This window comes from Mangifera indica, chromosome 4 (assembly GCF_011075055.1).
Source record: "Mangifera indica cultivar Alphonso chromosome 4, CATAS_Mindica_2.1, whole genome shotgun sequence".
NCBI classification, from domain to species: Eukaryota; Viridiplantae; Streptophyta; class Magnoliopsida; order Sapindales; family Anacardiaceae; genus Mangifera; species Mangifera indica.
The window spans coordinates 6,368,669-6,388,933 of NC_058140.1; the positions used below are offsets into that span (position 1 = coordinate 6,368,669).

General features: G+C 40.0%; 1 protein-coding gene across 1 annotated transcript; it reads right to left on the minus strand.

The window, feature by feature from the left end:
• Window positions 1-10,422: 10,422 nt before the first annotated feature.
• Window positions 10,423-11,400, minus strand: LOC123213698. Its single transcript, XM_044633172.1, has 2 exons — window positions 10,742-11,400; window positions 10,423-10,654 (listed from the first exon to the last, which is right to left on the minus strand). The coding sequence occupies exons 1-2, from the start codon at window positions 11,398-11,400 to the stop codon at window positions 10,423-10,425; spliced, it is 891 nt and encodes a 296-aa protein (XP_044489107.1).
• Between the last annotated feature and the right edge of the window lie 8,865 nt (window positions 11,401-20,265).

Below are 20,265 nucleotides of genomic sequence, written 5' to 3' on the forward strand. Positions count from 1 at the left end.
ATTAGCAAAGAAGTCTAGCTTACAAATGAAAATCCACTTTCATATATACAAGAGCAAGTGGCGGCAAAATGGAGCATTAATTTTGACATGGAAGCTTTTCCCTTCATTTAAGCTTAACCATTCATTCAATACTAAGGCCATACTATATTAATTCAAGAAAACAACAAAAAGGGACAACTTTTCCCTAAAAGGTGGAACTATGTCCACCAACTAAAGTTACTTGCTTCCCATTTAGTTGCAATCCAACTAAATGGGCTTCATGGCATCTTGGGCTTCAAGTGGGCTTGGAGTTGGCTTCTTGGACTCATTTAAGTTTCCATTTCATTAAGGCCTTGGATGCAAGTAATGAAATTGCACCCAAAAGTAAAGTTGGGCCAATGTGGAAAAAGCAATGAATCTTTGGGCTTGCATGGAGCTAATTCTTCATTCTCAATGGTGGCTTGAGCCAAATGGAGACTTGATAGAGAATTGGAAGCTAGGGTTGGAGAGGTAGCCGAAAATACATCATCCCCCCCGGGTTGGGAAGGACTTGCCCTCAAGTCCTCAAGGTGGCTATCCTCCATGTATGGTGAAAGATCTCCAATGTTGAAGGTGGCCGAGACTCCTCCCATTTCATCCGGAAGATTCACCTTGTATGCATTGTCATTTACCCTCTCAAGCACTTCAAATGGTCCATCAGCCCTTGGAGCTAGCTTACTCCTCCTTTTGCTTGGAAATCTCTCTTTTCTCAAATGCACCCAAACCAAGTCACCCGGTTTGAAAATGGATGGCTTCCTATGCTTGTTGATCTTCCTCTTATGAGCTTCATTGGCCTTCATGATTTGAAATTTGATGGTTTCATGGAGCTTCTTCATGGCAGCAGCTTTCTCCTTGGCATCCTTGTGAACTTGCACATCAAGAGGTAAGGAAGTTAGATCCAAAGGAGTTAAGGGATTAAGGCCATAGACTACCTCAAATGGAGAGTGTCCGGTTGTTGCACTTGGACTCCTATTGTAGGAAAATTCAGCTTGAGCAATCTTCAAGTCCCAATCCCTTAAGTGCTTGTTAACCAAAGTCCTCAAGATTGTTCCCAAAGTCCTATTAGTTACTTCGGTTTGACCATCGGTTTGAGGGTGGTGAGAGGTGCTAAACATGAGCTTGGTTCCCATTTTGCTCCATAATGTCCTCCAAAAGTGGCTCAAGAACTTGGTGTCTCTATCCGAAACTATGGTTCTTGGAATTCCATGTAGCTTCACCACTTCCTTGAAGAATAATTCAGCCACCTTGCTAGCATCTTCAGTCTTGGAACAAGGGATGAAGTGGGCCATTTTAGAGAATCTATCTACTACCACCATTATAGCATCCTTTCCCCTTTGAGTTCTTGGAAGAGCCACAATAAAATCCATGCTAAGATCCTCCCATGGCTGCTCCGGAATAGGTAAAGGCATGTAAGGACCAGGTTTGAAATGAGACTTGGACCTTTGACATGTGCCACACCTTGCAATAATGGCTTGGACGTCACTCACCATCTTAGGCCAATAGAAATGCTCCTTAAGCATGTCTAAGGTCTTATTTATGCCAAAATGACCTGCTAATCCACCACCATGTGTCTCCCTAATGAGAAGTTCCCTAAAAGAGCTCTTAGGGATGCATAATTTAGCTCCTTTGAAAAGAAAACCATCATGGACAGAATAGTCTTCATATGCCCCTCTAGAACACTTCTTCATGATCTCCCAAAGCTTATCATCTTCATTGTAATATTGTCTCATAAGCTGGAAACCTAGAACTCTTGCATCAAGAATGGATAACAAGTAATCCCTCCTTGAAAGAGCATCCGCAACTACATTGGAAGAACCTTGTTTATATGCTGAAACAAAGGAGAAAGATTGGAGGAATTCCACCCATTTAGCATGCCTTGAACTTATCTTATGTTGGCTACTAAGAAACTTCAAGGCTTGGTGATCGGAATGAAGCACAAATTGTTTAGGCCTTAGTTAATGACTCCAATGATCAAGGGCTCTAACAATTGCATAGAATTCTTTGTCATAGGTGGAGTATCTTCTCTTGGACTCATTCAACTTCTCACTAAAGTAAGCAATGGGTCTTTTGGCTTGAGTTAGGACTGCCCCAATGCCAACTCCACTTGCATCACATTCCACTTCAAATACCTTATCAAAATCAGGTAGAGCAAGTATGGGGGCTTCACATAACTTCTTTTAACCTCTTCAAATGCTTTGGAGGCTGTTGTGGACCATTCAAACCCATTTTTCTTCATACATTCAGTGATGGGAGCCATAAGAGTGCTAAAATTAGGCACAAAACGCCTATAAAAAGAAGCAAGGCTGTGGAAGCTCCTTACTTCAGTGAGAGTCTTTGGTTGGGGCCAAGTTTTAATGGCATCTACCTTAGATTGATCTACTTGAATGCCATCCTTAGAAACTACATATCCAAGGAACACAACTTGGTCTACAAAGAATTCACACTTCTCTTCTTTTGCATATAACTTATTCTTCCTCAACACATCAAAAACACTTCTCAAATGCAAGACATGATCATCAAGAGTTTTGCTATATACTAATATGTCATCAAAATAAACAACAACAAATGCACCAATGTAAGGTTTGAGTACCTCATTCATAAGCCTCATGAAAGTGCTTGGAGCATTTGAAAGGCCAAAAGGCATAACCAACCATTCATATAAGCCTCCCTTAGTCTTGAAGGCTGTCTTCCATTCATCCCCTTATTTCATCCTTATTTGATGGTAGCCACTCCTTAGATCAATTTTGGAGAAGACACAAGCACCATGTAACTCATCAAGCATGTCATCAAGTCTAGGGATGGGATACCTATACTTGATGGTTATATTGTTAATGGCTCTACTATCCACACACATCCTATATGAACCATCTTTCTTAGGAACAAGTAGGGCTGGAACGGAACATGGACTCATGCTAGGCTTTACAAAGCCTTTTTCAATCAATTCTTCCACTTGCCTTTGCAACTCTTTAGTCTCCATGGGATTGCATCTATAGGCTGGCTTATTAGGCAATGGTGCACCCGGAACCAAGTCAATTTGATGCTCAATGCCTCTTATAGGAGGGAGGCCGGATGGAAGCTCTAGTGGGAACACATCTTCAAATTCAGCCAAGAGAGATTGAACTAAGGGATGAGCTTCTTTCTTCTCATGTTTGAGCTCCCCTTCAAGTATAAGTAATGCAAAGATAGGTTGCAAACTCAAAAGAGCCCTTTCTACTTGCTGCCCATTCATATACATACTCTCCCTTTTAGCTTCTTTCCCTTTGATAGCCTTGTTAGCTTCTTGGGGACTAAGAGGTAGCAAAGTAATGGTCTTCCCCTTGAATTTGAAGGAATAAGTGTTCTTTTTACCATTATGAGTTACTTCTCTATCAAATTGCCAAGGTCTCCCTAGCAACAAATGGCATGCATCCATGGGAACTACATCACACACAATCTCATCTTGGTAATGCTTGCCAATGGAAAAGGAAACAAGTACTTGTTTGGCTACTTGGAGGCTGGTCCCATTGCTCAACCATTGGAGCTTATATGGTTGAGGATGAGGTATGGTAGATAATCCAAGTTTCTCCACTAATGTAGATGAAGCCACGTTTGCACAACTTCCACTATCTATAATCAAAGAACACACCTTGCCTCCAATGGTGCATCTTGATTGGAAAATTTGGAGCCTTTGTTCCTCATGTGGGAAGGACTTGGAATGCAATGCTCTTCTAATCACTAACATCTCTCCTTCATCAGCCCTTTGCATGACCTCCTCTTCTTCTTCTTCGGCAGCTCCATCTTCATGGCCATAATCTACATTTTCTTCATCTTCTTGAAGAGACTCTTCAATAGCTTGAATCTCCATCAATGACAAAGTTCTTCTATTTGGGCATTCGGCTTGGAAGTGTCCATAGCCTTGACATTTGAAGCACTTTTTATTGGATAGATCAAGTCTTCCCATAATTGGTTTGTTCTTGCTAGGTTCTACCACCTTTTCTTTTCCTTTCTCCTTGGAAGTGATTTCGGCAGCCTTATAGTTGGATGGGGAACCCTTTTGAAAGGTGGTTCCCTTGTGGAAAGGAGGGCTTTTGTAGAATGAAGTCCCCTTGGTGAATGGCTTGGCAACCGTAGACTTCATGGCCTTCTTTTGCTTCTCCACCTTAATAGCCAACTTACAAACATCTTCAAATGTGCAATATGGTTGCAATTCTACCATATGAGCAATGTCTTGGTTTAAACCACCAATGAATCTTGCAATGGTTTGCTCTTTCACTTCCGGCAGCTCACTTCTCATTAATAGCTTCTCAAACTCCCTTATGTAATGCTCTACTCCATCACTTCCTTGCTTAAGGGTGTGTAGCTTGAGGTAAAGATCTTGTTTATGGTTGTCCGGAAGGAATCTTCTCTTCATAAGCTTCTTTAGTTTCTCCCAAGATCTCACTCTCTCTTTACCATCCCTTTCCCTTTGCTTCTTAAGATTTTCCCACCACAAGGATGCATAATCCTTGAATTTCAAGATGGCAAGTTTACATTTCTTCTCATCCGAATAGCCCTTATATTCAAAAACTCTCTCTATGGCATGTAACCAATCAACAAAATCATCCGGACTCATGCTCCCTTCGAATTCTGGAATTTCAATTCTTAAACCCCTATCATCATCCTTTTCTCTCCTAGGTGGCCTTTATTGTTCTTCCTCACTTGAATAATCATGAAGCATCAATTCCTCCCTATGATGTCTAGGAGGAGGAGGGGAAGGTCTAATATGTCTTCTTGGTTGATGTAGTTGGGTTGGGTGAGGTGGAGGAGGGGGTATTTGGCTTTGTGTTGAAGTTTGGGGCTGTGATAAGGGTGCCCTACTTTGAGTGAGGGTCAAGCCTCTCATCATTTGCATCATTTGATTCATTTGGTCCTTAATGGCCTTAAGTTCTCCTTTAACTTCTTCTTTTAATGCCATGTGGGCAAATTCCCAAGGATGAGGAGGTGAGGAGGATGAGGATGAAGTTCTTTTGTGGGACATTTGTGGTAATGGTTAATGGTTATAAGTCTGTAAGGGTTGGGGTGAGTATTGGTAAGTGTTTAGGTTAAGGAAGGTTTGTGTTTAAGGCAAATTAAGGTTCTGTGAACAGTAATTTTGTAGTGAACAGTAAATTCCGGGAGGTGAACAGTAGCTCCGGAGATGAAAATCAGTCAACAAATCACACAAATAACCTATGCTCTGATACCAAATGGTGCATATCCATCAAGGCAATGCAACAAGTCACAAACTCAAAATCTGGAAATTATTGTTCATAACCCAGCAGCACTTTGGCTTCCAATTTAACCAATCAAATGACTTCCAAAACATACAAATTATAGTTCATTGGAAAGGGCATTCAAAGAGCTTTCTAATGGTATATGATAGCAATCACAACTCAATCAACAAAGCATTCAAAACTTGTTTCAAAGTTTGATGGCAAAATCTGAAAATGGCAAAATTACATACTGTGAACAGTATCCAGGCATATAACACACATTCACACTTTGGATTTCAAGGGGTAACAAGAAAGTTAACCAAGGCATAAAGGAAATTTCCACCAACCTTGGGGTCTTCCACCACCAATTCTTCCTCCAAGATGAATTGGATAAAGGAAAGAGCAACTAAAGAAAAGCTACAAAGCTTTACTTGAATTTTTCATTAGCAAAGAAGTCTAGCTTACAAATGAAAATCCACTTTCATATATACAAGAGCAAGTGGCGGCAAAATGGAGCATTAATTTTGACATGGAAGCTTTTCCCTTCATTTAAGCTTAACCATTCATTCAATACTAAGGCCATACTATATTAATTCAAGAAAACAACAAAAAGGGACAACTTTTCCCTAAAAGGTGGAACTATGTCCACCAACTAAAGTTACTTGCTTCCCATTTAGTTGCAATCCAACTAAATGGGCTTCATGGCATCTTGGGCTTCAAGTGGGCTTGGAGTTGGCTTCTTGGACTCATTTAAGTTTCCATTTCATTAAGGCCTTGGATGCAAGTAATGAAATTGCACCCAAAAGTAAAGTTGGGCCAATGTGGAAAAAGCAATGAATCTTTGGGCTTGCATGGAGCTAATTCTTCATTCTCAATGGTGGCTTGAGCCAAATGGAGACTTGATAGAGAATTGGAAGCTAGGGTTGGAGAGGTAGCCGAAAATACATCAATATCATTGCATACACCTAACGTCCAAGTGAATAACGTGGTCTCATTAGCCCAAAAGAGAGTTTCATGAGGAGATCTATCAAGGCCTAGCCATCCAAGCACCATTTTGAAGCCCAAAAAGCCCATTTTGTGTATTCGGTTGACTTGTAACAAGATGAGAGATTGGTTGCTTTAGTTAGGAAACATAATTCCTAAAGTCAAGGGAAAAGTAGATATGGGCTTAATTTATAATGAAAGGCTTAGCTTAATTCATGCAATTTTAGTTGGTTTTGTTAACTCTTATAGGATCTTACTACTGCCCTTTTCTATATAAAGGGTGAGCCTTCATTTGTAAAGGTTTTTAACTTGTTTTAAAAAAAAAGACAATAAAATCTTTGTGAAGTGCTTTGAAGCTTTCACTTGTCCTTCCTTTATCCAATCATCTTTGGTGGAGATTGGTGGTGGAAGACCCCAAGGTTGGTGGATCTCTTTCCTTTATGCCTTGTTTTTTATTAGTGTGTTCCTTAGAATCCAAATCGCATGCATGTGAAGGGTTTTCAATCCTATGGCAGAGAGTTGTAGCATAATTACTATTTCTACCAGTGTATTCTACTTGTATTTTGATTGCCTCATTCAATACCAATTGTGTACATCCATAGCTTGAAAGAAAGTTCATTATGTTGTGATTATGATGAAATGAATTCAATTGGATTTGGAGTTGATTTGGTTGGTTAAATTGTAAGAACAAAAAAAAATTGCGTAACTATTTGAACAGTGAATCTTGAAATTGTGTTTGAGTATTATTGTATTGTTTGATGGGAAATGCACCATTTGGTATCAAAGCCTAAGCTGTTTTTGTGATTTATTGACTGTAATCTTCTTCTGGGAGCTACTGTACACAACTAGAAATTACTCTTCACTATAAAGTTACTATTTATAGAACCTTAATTTTGCCTAAGCACTTACCAATTCTTACCCCACCCTTAAACACTAATAACTATTAGCCTTCACTAACCAGCCACTATAAAAAATATCCCACAAAAGAACTTCAATCAAGGTGTATCATTGGAGGTAAAGTGTGTTCTTTAATTATTGATAGTGGGAGTTGTGCAAATGTGGTCTCATCTTCCTTAGTAGAAAAACTTGGGTTATCCACTATGCCACCCCATCAACCATACAAACTACAATGGTTGAGTAATGGAACTAGCCTACAAGTTGCAAGGCAAGTGCTTATTTCCTTCTCCATTGGCAAGCATTATAATGATGAGATTTTGTATAATGTAATTCCTATGGATGCTCGTCACTTGTTATTGGGAAGACCTTGGCAATTTGACAGGGATGTGAAGCATGATGGCAAGAAGAACACTTAACTCCTTTAAATTCAATGGCAAGACTATCACTTTTTTTTTTTTGGTAATTAATAATAAGTTTATACCAAAGAAAGGATATACAAATGCTTATCTAGGACAAAGCCCCTAGATTTAGCTTTATACAAGCATACCTAGGACAAGCCCCTAGGTTATGCCGCAACAAACAAGAAATCTCTAAAACAAACAATGAATCAAAGTGATCCAAAGATACAACACAACACACAAGCATACCTAGGACAATTCCCTAGGTTATGCCGAATCACATACCCAAACCAAGTAAAACCTAAAACCAAGACATATTACAAGACAATCACCACCAAAAGCTATTCAAAAATTACATGAGGTATATCCCAATTGTTTGCAAGGAGGACATTTTCACTAGACTTGGTAACCTTTCTTAAGCAAGAAACTCTAACTCTAACACATTCTTGAATAAGCATTCGGACTCTCTCCCTTGGTAATCCATCTCTTCCAAAACAAAGGTCATTCCTAGCTTTCCAAATATGGTATACGGCTACCCCAAGGCAAAGTTTACTCAAAATATTCTTGAAGCTATTCTCCTTCCATTTGTTAGCTAATTCCGCGACCAATGAAGTCCATGAGCTATACATGATTTGTTGATGGCAAAGATTGAGCATTCCATTCCAGATTTGGGAGCTAAAATCACACCTAAAAAATAGATGATCCATGCTTTCCGGATCCTCTTTGCATAATGGGCATACATTGTGGGATATAAGGCCAATTCTTGCTAACTTATCCCTTGTCATTAGTTTACCTCTAATACCCATCCATACAATGAAAGAGTGTCTTAGGAAATGCCTTTTAAACCATACAATGTTGTGCTAACTAACCTTGTCTTTCCTGCTCCTCATTATCTCCCATGCCGATTTGATAGTGAAATTGCCATTAGTATTAGGGGACCATGTTAAAACATCCTCCCCTCCTATTGGGCAGCAAGGGAGAGCTTCCTTTATCTCCATAAGGTGGCAAGAATTAGCTGCTGGCCATTTCCACCCATGCTCATCAATGACTTCTTTTACTAAAGCATACTTAGGGATTCCCGAATCATAGATGATCCGGGTGTCGTACTTATCCATTAACGGTCCATAGGGGTGCCAATTATCAAGCCAAAGAAAAGTGTTTTCCCCATTGCCAATGACTTTCTTGAACTTGGTTTTCATTTGTTCCCTAAGGCTTAGAATCTTCCTCCAAAACCATGAACTCTCACTATTCAGTTTGATCTCCCAAAAACATTTTCCTCTAAGCTTGTTTGCCTTAATCCATTCCACCCAAAGTGAATTCCCCTTATCAAGGAGAATCTTCCACATATTCTTTATGATGGCAGCCTTATTCCACGCTTTGCACCTTATAATGCCAAGACCACCCTCCTCTTTAGGAACACATACCTCATCCCAAGCTACTTTGGCCTTTTTTCCATCCATAGCAACACCACTCCAAAGAAAATTCCTCAAAATTCCATCTATTTCCTTATGCACACTTGAAGGAAGAATAAATATAGAAGACCAATACACTTGAATGCTAAATAGGACAACCTTGATAAGTAAAAGTCTTCAAGCATAAGATAAGAATTTGTTACGCCACGAATTAATTCTCCCCACAATCTTATTAATAAGCAGCTTGCAATCACTTCTTTTGAGCTTTGAAGAAGTTATTGGAACTCCTAGATACTTGAAAGGCAATTCTCCCACCTCCAAATTGATAGAATCCGCAAGCTTGATCTTCTCCTCTTGGGGTATTCCGGAAATGTATATATTGCTTTTGTTGCAGTTCATTTGGAGTCCGGACCATTCATGAAAAAGGATTAAGGATCTTTTCATTAGAGTAATGGATTCAACATCTGCCCTACAAAACAAAATAAGGTCATCGGCAAAGCACAAATGAGTTATGTTGTTCTTCTTACATTTCCAATGATGACCAAAAGAAGGAATGTTCTTGAGTTCTCCAAGCATCCGGGAGAGGATCTCCATTGCCATGACAAAAAGGTAAGGGGATAATGGGTCCCCTTGTCTAAGACCATGAGAGCTCTTGAAAAAACCCACCAATTCACCATTAATTCCCAATGAGAAGGAAGGAGTTGTGATGCAGCTTCTAATCCAGCCAATGAATTTTCCATGAAAACCAATTGCTTCAAGAATAGCAAGGATGAAGTCCCAATGAACCGTGTCATATGCCTTCAATAGATCAATCTTCATAGCACACTTCTTGTCTTTGCTCATTCTATGGTAATTATGCATAAGGTCTTGACACAACATTATATTCTCTCCAATGCACCGTCCTCCCACAAATGCTCCTTGGGCTTTATCAATGAAATTCAGAAGAATAGCTTTGAGACGATTTGCAAGGATCTTAGAAATGCATTTGTAGATGGTATTACAGCAAGCTATCGGCCTATACTCCATACACCTTGAAGAGTTAGCAACCTTAGGGACAAGAGCTAAAATAGTGCAATTTACCTCTTTGAGAAGATGGCCTGAAGAGAAAAAGTGTTGGACTGCCTTAATCATATCATTCCCTACAATCTCCCAAGTGACTTTAAAGAAGAAGGCACCATAACCATCCGGCCCCGGAGCTTTGTTGTTGTCCATGCCAAAAATAATGGATTTGATTTCCTCTTTCCCCACTTCCTTGATCATGTTCTCTTTCTCTTGAATCTCTAATTGGAATTTTAGCAGCCTTTGAATTTCCTCAACATTGGAGTTGCACGAAACCGTGGTATTAAGGACTCTCTTGAAATAGCTAACAAACTCCTTCTTAACATCCTCCATATTACTAACAAAGGTTCCATCATCTAGGCACACACCATTGATAGAGTTCCTACTCCTTCGGGCTTTGATGCATTTGAAGAAAAATTTGGTATATTGATCTCCTTCTTGAAGTCAATGAACTTTAGCTTTTTGGCGAGCTAAAGATTCTTCAGCTTCACTTAGACTTTTGTAGTTCTCCAACCAAACCTTTTCTTCTTTAGCTAAATCTTCATTTAGAGGGCTGCTTTGTAGTCTATTTTGAACATCCTCCAACCTATCTTTTGCTTCTTCCACCTTTTCTGATATTCTCCAAAACCCCTCCTTATTTAGCCTCCTTAAAACACCTTTTAATCTCTTAAGCTTGCTGATGAGATTATACATAGGGCTGCCTTCAAAGTCCTCTTTCCAAGCCTCCCTCACAATATTAAGGAAACTATCATGAGTTGCCCACATGTTGTAGAACTTGAAAGGGACCTTCCTCCTCTTTTCACCACCTCCACAAGTCACAATACATGGGGAATGGTCAGAGATGGAAGGGTTGAGAAAAATGGCTAGGGATTCCTCAAAAGCATCTTTCCAATTTTCATTTACTAGTGCTCTATCCAACTTGCATGCTATCCTCCTATGTCCTTCACTACAATTACTCCAAGTGAGTTGGTTTCCCATATACCGAAGATCATCTAGGTTTGCTTCCCCACAACACTTGTTTAAGTCATCACAATAAGTATCTCCCCATGACACTCCTCCAATTTTCTCATTTGGACCCTTAATTGCATTAAAGTCACCCATTATTAGCCATGGTTTGTTCCCCATCCAAACGGATAGCCTATTAATTTCCTTCCATAGTCTTCTTCTTTCCAAAGGTTGATTATACCCATAGACTATAGTTAAGGCTATAAGAGAACTCTCCTTTACTAACCAAGCCTCCCCATGAATGAATTGCGGATTTTTCTCAATAACATTCAATCTGATAATATCCTTATTCCATCCTACCCAAATTCTCCCATTAGGGTGACTATCATTGTTATTTGCATACTCCCACTCCTTCCAAATATTACCATTCACTCTACTTAAGCTATCATTCCCCACTTTAGTTTCCAACACAGCCATTAGTTCAATGTTATTATGCTTGATAAAATGCCTTACCTCCCTTTGCTTGATAGGAGCATTGAGGCCCCTAATGTTCCAGCAAGCTATCTTTGTCATTTGGATGATGGTGGAGGGGAATTTGCTTTCTTGAGCTTTGCCGATTTTTTCCCCAAGTTCATAGTCTTCACGTCCACTTCCTTCTTCCTAAGATCCATCTCATCCACTTTTAGCTTTCCTCCAAATGGGACTATTGTTGGAGAGCCCTCATTTTCCAAGTCCTCCCCACCATTTGTACCAGCTCCGTCACCCTCCGAATCTATTCCCCTTGCTGCTGTAGCTTGACTATTCTTTGAAGTGCTTGCTTCATTCAGATTTTCTTTTCCTTCCGAAATGACAACTTCATTGGTTTTCTCCAAGTTTACTTCTTTCACCATCATTAGACTCCCATTGATTTGCTCATTGGACTCATAGTTGGCTAAAGCTGAGTATCTATTATTCTTATTTGTGTTTTCCACCGAATTATGCCTCTCCACACCTTTACTTTTGGCCTTTTTGTCTTGTCGTTTGCCAACTTCAGTTTGCTATCTTTCCCAAGTAGCTTCTTTGCTATTATCAGTCCATCCCCATCCTTAAGACTTTTCCGAGAAGATGTGCTACCTTCAAATTTCGGAGCAAAATAACAATTAGCAGTGGAGTGTCCAAAGCATTGGCACCCATTGCATTTTAGTGGTTTCCAACTATACTCTACATTGATCACCAAGCTTTCACCATTTGGAAGAGTTAAACTAATAGATTCCGACCATTCCGCATCCACTTTGATCTCAATGCATATACGTGCAAACTCTAATCTTGTCCCTCCTTCCGTAACAGCATCCATATAAAGAGGATTCCCAATGGCACTTGCTATGTAGCTAAGTCCTTTTGGAGACCAAAACTCAAGTGGAATGCCATACAATCTAACCCAAATAGCCACCTTCTTGACATCATTGATCATCATGGGAAGGTTTGTAGTCCATTTCCGAACTATAAATGGCTGTCCACCAATAGTAAGTTGTCCTACTTCCACCGCTCTAGAAACTCCATCCATGTCTTGAAATTTAAGAATAAAGACTCCTTGGCCAGAGGTCATAACCTCACTAAGTCCATAGGATGCCCATATTTTCTCAAGTGTTCTTTTAACAGTCAAGAATGGAGGTCTTTTGCCTAGGAAAAAACCCACCACACAAGTTCTCCATTTTGCAGCTCCCTCTTCCACAATTTCTAGAGGAGGAGCTACACACACACGCCCTTTTGCATCTCTTCCTCTAGGCTCATAATATTCCAGCTTAGAACAAGACTCCTTTGGGGAGAAAAGGGAGCTCCAAGAAGCCTTAATATCTTCTTTCTCACCACCGGAAACCACAAAAGCTTCAGTAGGTTTAACTTGTCCAGAAGACGACATGCTAAGAATGGTTATGGACAAAAAAGGAAAAAGGAGGAGGTAGAGAAAGATGAGGAGAGACTAACCAAATCAATGCAAAACAGCCTGCAAAACAAAGCAGACCAAATGCACAGCAAACTAAAATAACCTGAAGTGGAAAGGAGGAAACCTGCCACGGAAAGCATAAAACCGAATGCACCAAAAAGGAAATGGCGCAAAACACAAGCCAACGTTCAAAATTTTGAATTTTAGGAGAAAGGGTGATGTATTTTCGGCTACCTCTCCAACCCTAGCTTCCAATTCTCTATCAAGTCTCCATTTGGCTCAAGCCACCATTGAGAATGAAGAATTAGCTCCATGCAAGCCCAAAGATTCATTGCTTTTTCCACATTGGCCCAACTTTACTTTTGGGTGCAATTTCATTACTTGCATCCAAGGCCTTAATGAAATGGAAACTTAAATGAGTCCAAGAAGCCAACTCCAAGCCCACTTGAAGCCCAAGATGCCATGAAGCCCATTTAGTTGGATTGCAACTAAATGGGAAGCAAGTAACTTTAGTTGGTGGACATAGTTCCACCTTTTAGGGAAAAGTTGTCCCTTTTTGTTGTTTTCTTGAATTAATATAGTATGGCCTTAGTATTGAATGAATGGTTAAGCTTAAATGAAGGGAAAAGCTTCCATGTCAAAATTAATGCTCCATTTTGCTGCCACTTGCTCTTGTATATATGAAAGTGGATTTTCATTTGTAAGCTAGACTTCTTTGCTAATGAAAAATTCAAGTAAAGCTTTGTAGCTTTTCTTTAGTTGCTCTTTCCTTTATCCAATTCATCTTGGAGGAAGAATTGGTGGTGGAAGACCCCAAGGTTGGTGGAAATTTCCTTTATGCCTTGGTTAACTTTCTTGTTACCCCTTGAAATCCAAAGTGTGAATGTGTGTTATATGCCCGGATACTGTTCACAGTATGTAATTTTCCCATTTTTAGATTTTGCCATCCAACTTTGAAACTAGTTTTGAATGCCTTGTTGATTGAGTTGTGATTGCTATCATATATCATTAGAAAGCTCTTTGAATGCCCTTTCCAATGAACCATAATTTGTATGTTTTGGAAGTCATTTGATTGGTCAAATTGGAAGACAAAATGCTGTTGTGCCATATGAACAATAAATTCCAGATTTTCAGTTTGTGACTTGTTGCATTGCCTTGATGGATATGCACCATTTGGTATCATAGCATAGGTTATTTGTGTGATTTGTTGACTGATTTTCATCTCCGGAGCTACTGTTCACCTCCCGGAATTTACTGTTTACTACAAAATTACTGTTCACAGAACCTTAATTTGCCTTAAACACAAACCTTCCTTAACCTAAACACTTACCAATACTCACCCCAACCCTTACACACTTATAACCATTAACCATTACCACAAATGTCCCACAAAAGAACTTCATCCTCATCCTCCTCACCTCCTTATCCTTGGGAATTTGCCCACATGGCATTAAAAGAAGAAGTTAAAGGAGAACTTAAGGCCATTAAGGACCAAATGAATCAAATGATGCAAATGATGAGAGACTTGACCCTCACTTAAAGTAGGGCACCCTTATCACAGCCCCAAACTTCAACACAAAGCCAAATACCCCCTCCTCCACCTCACCCAACCCAACTACATCAACCAAGAAGACATATTAGACCTTCCCCTCCTCCTCCTAGACATCATAGGGAGGAATTGATGCTTCATGATTATTCAAGTGAGGAAGAACAAGAGAGGCCACCTAGGAGAGAAAAGGATGATGATAGGGGTTTAAGAATTGAAATTCCAGAATTCGAAGGGAGCATGAGTCCGGATGATTTTGTTGATTGGTTACATGCCATAGAGAGAGTTTTTGAATATAAGGGCTATTCGGATGAGAAGAAATGTAAACTTGCCATCTTGAAATTCAAGGATTATGCATCCTTGTGGTGGGAAAATCTTAAGAAGCAAAGGGAAAGGGATGGTAAAGAGAGAGTGAGATCTTGGGAGAAACTAAAGAAGCTTATGAAGAGAAGATTCCTTCCGGACAACCATAAACAAGATCTTTACCTCAAGCTACACACCCTTAAGCAAGGAAGTGATGGAGTAGAGCCTTACATAAGGGAGTTTGAGAAGCTATTAATGAGAAGTGAGCTGCCGGAAGTGAAAGAGCAAACCATTGCAAGATTCATTGGTGGTTTAAACCAAGACATTGCTCATATGGTAGAATTGCAACCATATTGCACATTTGAAGATGTTTGTAAGTTAGCTATTAAGGTGGAGAAGCAAAAGAAGGCCATGAAGTCTACGGTTGCCAAGCCATTCACCAAGGGGATTTCATTCTACAAAAGCCCTCCTTTCCACAAGGGAACCACCTTTCAAAAGGGTTCACCATCCAACTATAAGGCTGCCGAAATCACTTCCAAGGAGAAAGGAAAAGAAAAGGTGGTAGAACCTAGCAAGAACAAACCAATTATGGGAAGACTTGATCTATCCAATAAAAAGTGCTTCAAATGTCAAGGCTATGGACACTTCCAAGCCGAATGCCCAAATAGAAGAACTTTGTCATTGATGGAGATTCAAGCTATTGAAGAGTCTCTTCAAGAAGATGAAGAAAATGTAGATTATGGCCATGAAGATGGAGCTGCCGAAGAAGAAGAAGAGGAGGTCATGCAAAGGGCTGATGAAGGAGAGATGTTAGTGATTAGAAGAGCATTGCATTCCAAGTCCTTCCCACATGAGGAACAAAGGCTCCAAATTTTCCAATCAAGATGCACCATTGGAGGCAAGGTGTGTTCTTTGATTATAGATAGTGGAAGTTGTGCAAACGTGGCTTCATCTACATTAGTGGAGAAACTTGGATTATCTACCATACCTCATCCTCAACCATATAAGCTCCAATGGTTGAGCAATGGGACCAGCCTCCAAGTAGCCAAACAAGTACTTGTTTCCTTTTCCATTGGCAAGCATTACCAAGATGAGATTGTGTGTGATGTAGTTCCCATGGATGCATGCCATTTGTTGCTAGGGAGACCTTGGCAATTTGATAGAGAAGTAACTCATAATGGTAAAAAGAACACTTATTCCTTCAAATTCAAGGGGAAGACCATTACTTTGCTACCTCTTAGTCCCCAAGAAGCTAACAAGGCTATCAAAGGGAAAGAAGCTAAAAGGGAGAGTATGTATATGAATGGGCAGCAAGTAGAAAGGGCTCTTTTGAGTTTGCAACCTATCTTTGCATTACTTATACTTGAAGGGGAGCTCAAACATGAGAAGAAAGAAGCTCATCCCTTAGTTCAATCTCTCTTGGCTGAATTTGAAGATGTGTTCCCACTAGAGCTTCCATCCGGCCTCCCTCCTATAAGAGGCATTGAGCATCAAATTGACTTGGTTCCGGGTGCACCATTGCCTAATAAGCCAGCCTATAGATGCAATCCCATGGAGACTAAAGAGTTGCAAAGGCAAGTGGAAGAATTGATTGAAAAAGGCTTTGTAAAGCCTAGCATGAGTCCATGTTCCGTTCCAGCCCTACTTGTTCCTAAGAAAGATGGTTCATATAGGATGTGTGTGGATAGTAGAGCCATTAACAATATAACCATCAAGTATAGGTATCCCATCCCTAGACTTGATGACATGCTTGATGAGTTACATGGTGCTTGTGTCTTCTCCAAAATTGATCTAAGGAGTGGCTACCATCAAATAAGGATGAAATAAGGGGATGAATGGAAGACAGCCTTCAAGACTAAGGGAGGCTTATATGAATGGTTGGTTATGCCTTTTGGCCTTTCAAATGCTCCAAGCACTTTCATGAGGCTTATGAATGAGGTACTCAAACCTTACATTGGTGCATTTGTTGTTGTTTATTTTGATGACATATTAGTATATAGCAAAACTCTTGATGATCATGTCTTGCATTTGAGAAGTGTTTTTGATGTGTTGAGGAAGAATAAGTTATATGCAAAAGAAGAGAAATGTGAATTCTTTGTAGACCAAGTTGTGTTCCTTGGATATGTAGTTTCTAAGGATGGCATTCAAGTAGATCAATCTAAGGTAGATGCCATTAAAACTTGGCCCCAACCAAAGACTCTCACTGAAGTAAGGAGCTTCCACAGCCTTGCTTCTTTTTATAGGCGTTTTGTGCCTAATTTTAGCACTCTTATGGCTCCCATCACTGAATGTATGAAGAAAAATGGGTTTGAATGGTCCACAGCAGCCTCCAAAGCATTTGAAGAGGTTAAAAGAAGTTATGTGAAGCCCCCATACTTGCTCTACCTGATTTTGATAAGGTATTTGAAGTGGAATGTGATGCAAGTGGAGTTGGCATTGGGGCAGTCCTAACTCAAGCCAAAAGACCCATTGCTTACTTTAGTGAGAAGTTGAATGAGTCCAAGAGAAGATACTCCACCTATGACAAAGAATTCTATGCAATTGTTAGAGCCCTTGATCATTGGAGTCATTAACTAAGGCCTAAACAATTTGTGCTTCATTCCGATCACCAAGCCTTGAAGTTTCTTAGTAGCCAACATAAGATAAGTTCAAGGCATGCTAAATGGGTGGAATTCCTCCAATCTTTCTCCTTTGTTTCAGCATATAAACAAGGTTCTTCCAATGTAGTTGCGGATGCTCTTTCAAGGAGGCATTACTTGTTATCCATTCTTGATGCAAGAGTTCTAGGTTTCCAGCTTATGAGACAATATTACAATGAAGATGATAAGCTTTGGGAGATCATGAAGAAGTGTTCTAGAGGGGCATATGAAGACTATTCTGTCCATGATGGTTTTCTTTTCAAAGGAGCTAAATTATGCATCCCTAAGAGCTCTTTTAGGGAACTTCTCATTAGGGAGACACATGGTGGTGGATTAGCAGGTCATTTTGGCATAAATAAGACCTTAGACATGCTTAAGGAGCATTTCTATTGGCCTAAGATGGTGAGTGACGTCCAAGCCATTATTGCAAGGTGTGGCACATGTCAAAGGTCCAAGTCTCATTTCAAACCTGGTCCTTACATGCCTTTACCTATTCCGGAGCAGCCATGGGAGGATCTTAGCATGGATTTTATTGTGGCTCTTCCAAGAACTCAAAGGGGAAAGGATGCTATAATGGTGGTAGTAGATAGATTCTCTAAAATGGCCCACTTCATCCCTTGTTCCAAGACTGAAGATGCTAGCAAGGTGGCTGAATTATTCTTCAAGGAAGTGGTGAAGCTACATGGAATTCCAAGAACCATAGTTTCGGATAGAGACACCAAGTTCTTGAGCCACTTTTGGAGGACATTATGGAGCAAAATGGGAACCAAGCTCATGTTTAGCACCTCTCACCACCCTCAAACCGATGGTCAAACCGAAGTAACTAATAGGACTTTGGGAACAATCTTGAGGACTTTGGTTAACAAGCACTTAAGGGATTGGGACTTGAAGATTGCTCAAGCTGAATTTTCCTACAATAGGAGTCCAAGTGCAACAACCGGACACTCTCCATTTGAGGTAGTCTATGGCCTTAATCCCTTAACTCCTTTGGATCTAACTTCCTTACCTCTTGATGTGCAAGTTCACAAGGATGCCAAGGAGAAAGCTGCTGCCATGAAGAAGCTCCATGAAACCATCAAATTTCAAATCATGAAGGCCAATGAAGCTCATAAGAGGAAGATCAACAAGCATAGGAAGCCATCCATTTTCAAACCGGGTGACTTGGTTTGGGTGCATTTGAGAAAAGAGAGATTTCCAAGCAAAAGGAGGAGTAAGCTAGCTCCAAGGGCTGATGGACCATTTGAAGTGCTTGAGAGGGTAAATGACAATGCATACAAGGTGAATCTTCCGGATGAAATGGGAGGAGTCTCGGCCACCTTCAACATTGGAGATCTTTCACCATACATGGAGGATAGCCACCTTGAGGACTTGAGGGCAAGTCCTTCCCAACCCGAGGGGGATGATGTATTTTCGGTTACCTCTCCAACCCTAGCTTCCAATTCTCTATCAAGTCTCCATTTGGCTCAAGCCACCATTGAGAATGAAGAATTAGCTCCATGCAAGCCCAAAGATTCATTGCTTTTTCCACATTAGCCCAACTTTACTTTTGGGTGCAATTTCATTACTTGCATCCAAGGCCTTAATGAAATGGAAACTTAAATGAGTCCAAGAAGCCAACTCCAAGCCCACTTGAAGCCCAAGATGCCATGAAGCCCATTTAGTTGGATTGCAACTAAATGGGAAGCAAGTAACTTTAGTTGGTGGACATAGTTCCACCTTTTAGGGAAAAGTTGTCCCTTTTTGTTGTTTTCTTGAATTAATATAGTATGGCCTTAGTATTGAATGAATGGTTAAGCTTAAATGAAGGGAAAAGCTTCCATGTCAAAATTAATGCTCCATTTTGCCGCCACTTGCTCTTGTATATATGAAAGTGGATTTTCATTTGTAAGCTAGACTTCTTTGCTAATGAAAAATTCAAGTAAAACTTTGTAGCTTTTCTTTAGTTGCTCTTTCCTTTATCCAATTCATCTTGGAGGAAGAATTGGTGGTGGAAGACCCCAAGGTTGGTGGAAATTTCCTTTATGCCTTGGTTAACTTTCTTGTTACCCCTTGAAATCCAAAGTGTGAATGTGTGTTATATGCCCGGATACTGTTCACAGTATGTAATTTTCCCATTTTCAGATTTTGCCATCCAATTTTGAAACTAGTTTTGAATGCCTTGTTGATTGAGTTGTGATTGCTATCATATATCATTAGAAAGCTCTTTGAATGCCCTTTCCAATGAACCATAATTTGTATGTTTTGGAAGTCATTTGATTGGTCAAATTGGAAGACAAAATGCTGCTGTGCCATATGAACAATAAATTCCAGATTTTCAGTTTGTGACTTGTTGCATTGCCTTGATGGATATGCACCAGAGGGAAACCAGCAACAACTAACAATCTAACAAGCTAAATCGGAAAAGGAGAAAAGCACCAGAAAAGAAGACAGAAAACCGCAACTGGGAAGGGATGACACCGGAAGTTTTAGAAGAGACAAACTCTAAAAGCAGCACCTTCAAAACAAGGAAAAAGAACTCCTAAGCTATCACCATTAGGAAAAAAAAATGACTGTGACATTAAAATAGACCGGAGGAGGGAGAGGAGACGGTGACCAAGGTCACCGGACCGGAGGAAAGGGCCTAAGAGATACCACCACAGCCGAGAATGAAACACAAGACCTAAGAGGAGGTGGAAGAGGGGAGAGGTGGATTTTTAGAGAGAAAGGAGAGCATATTTTTAGAGAGAGAAAGTTGCATGGTTACCTTTTTGATGGCCAATTTACATACATCTTCAAATGAGCAATATGCAAGACTATCACTTTAACTCCTCTTAGTCCACAACAAGTTCATAAAGCTATTAAGGGAAAAGAAGTCAAGAAAGAGAGCTTGTTTATAAATGGTCAGCAAGTGGAGGATAACGATCTTGAGGATTTGAGGGCAAATCCTTCTCAAC

Coding starts and splice junctions, on each gene's coding strand:
- LOC123213698 (XM_044633172.1), bottom strand. CDS start 11,400: ATGGCTGTGTTGGAAACTAAAGTGGGGAATGATAGCTTAAGTAGAGTG. Junction 10,655..10,741: donor CCTTTCAAGTTCTACAACAT/GTGGGCAACTCA, acceptor TAATCTCATCAG/CAAGCTTAAGAGATTAAAAG.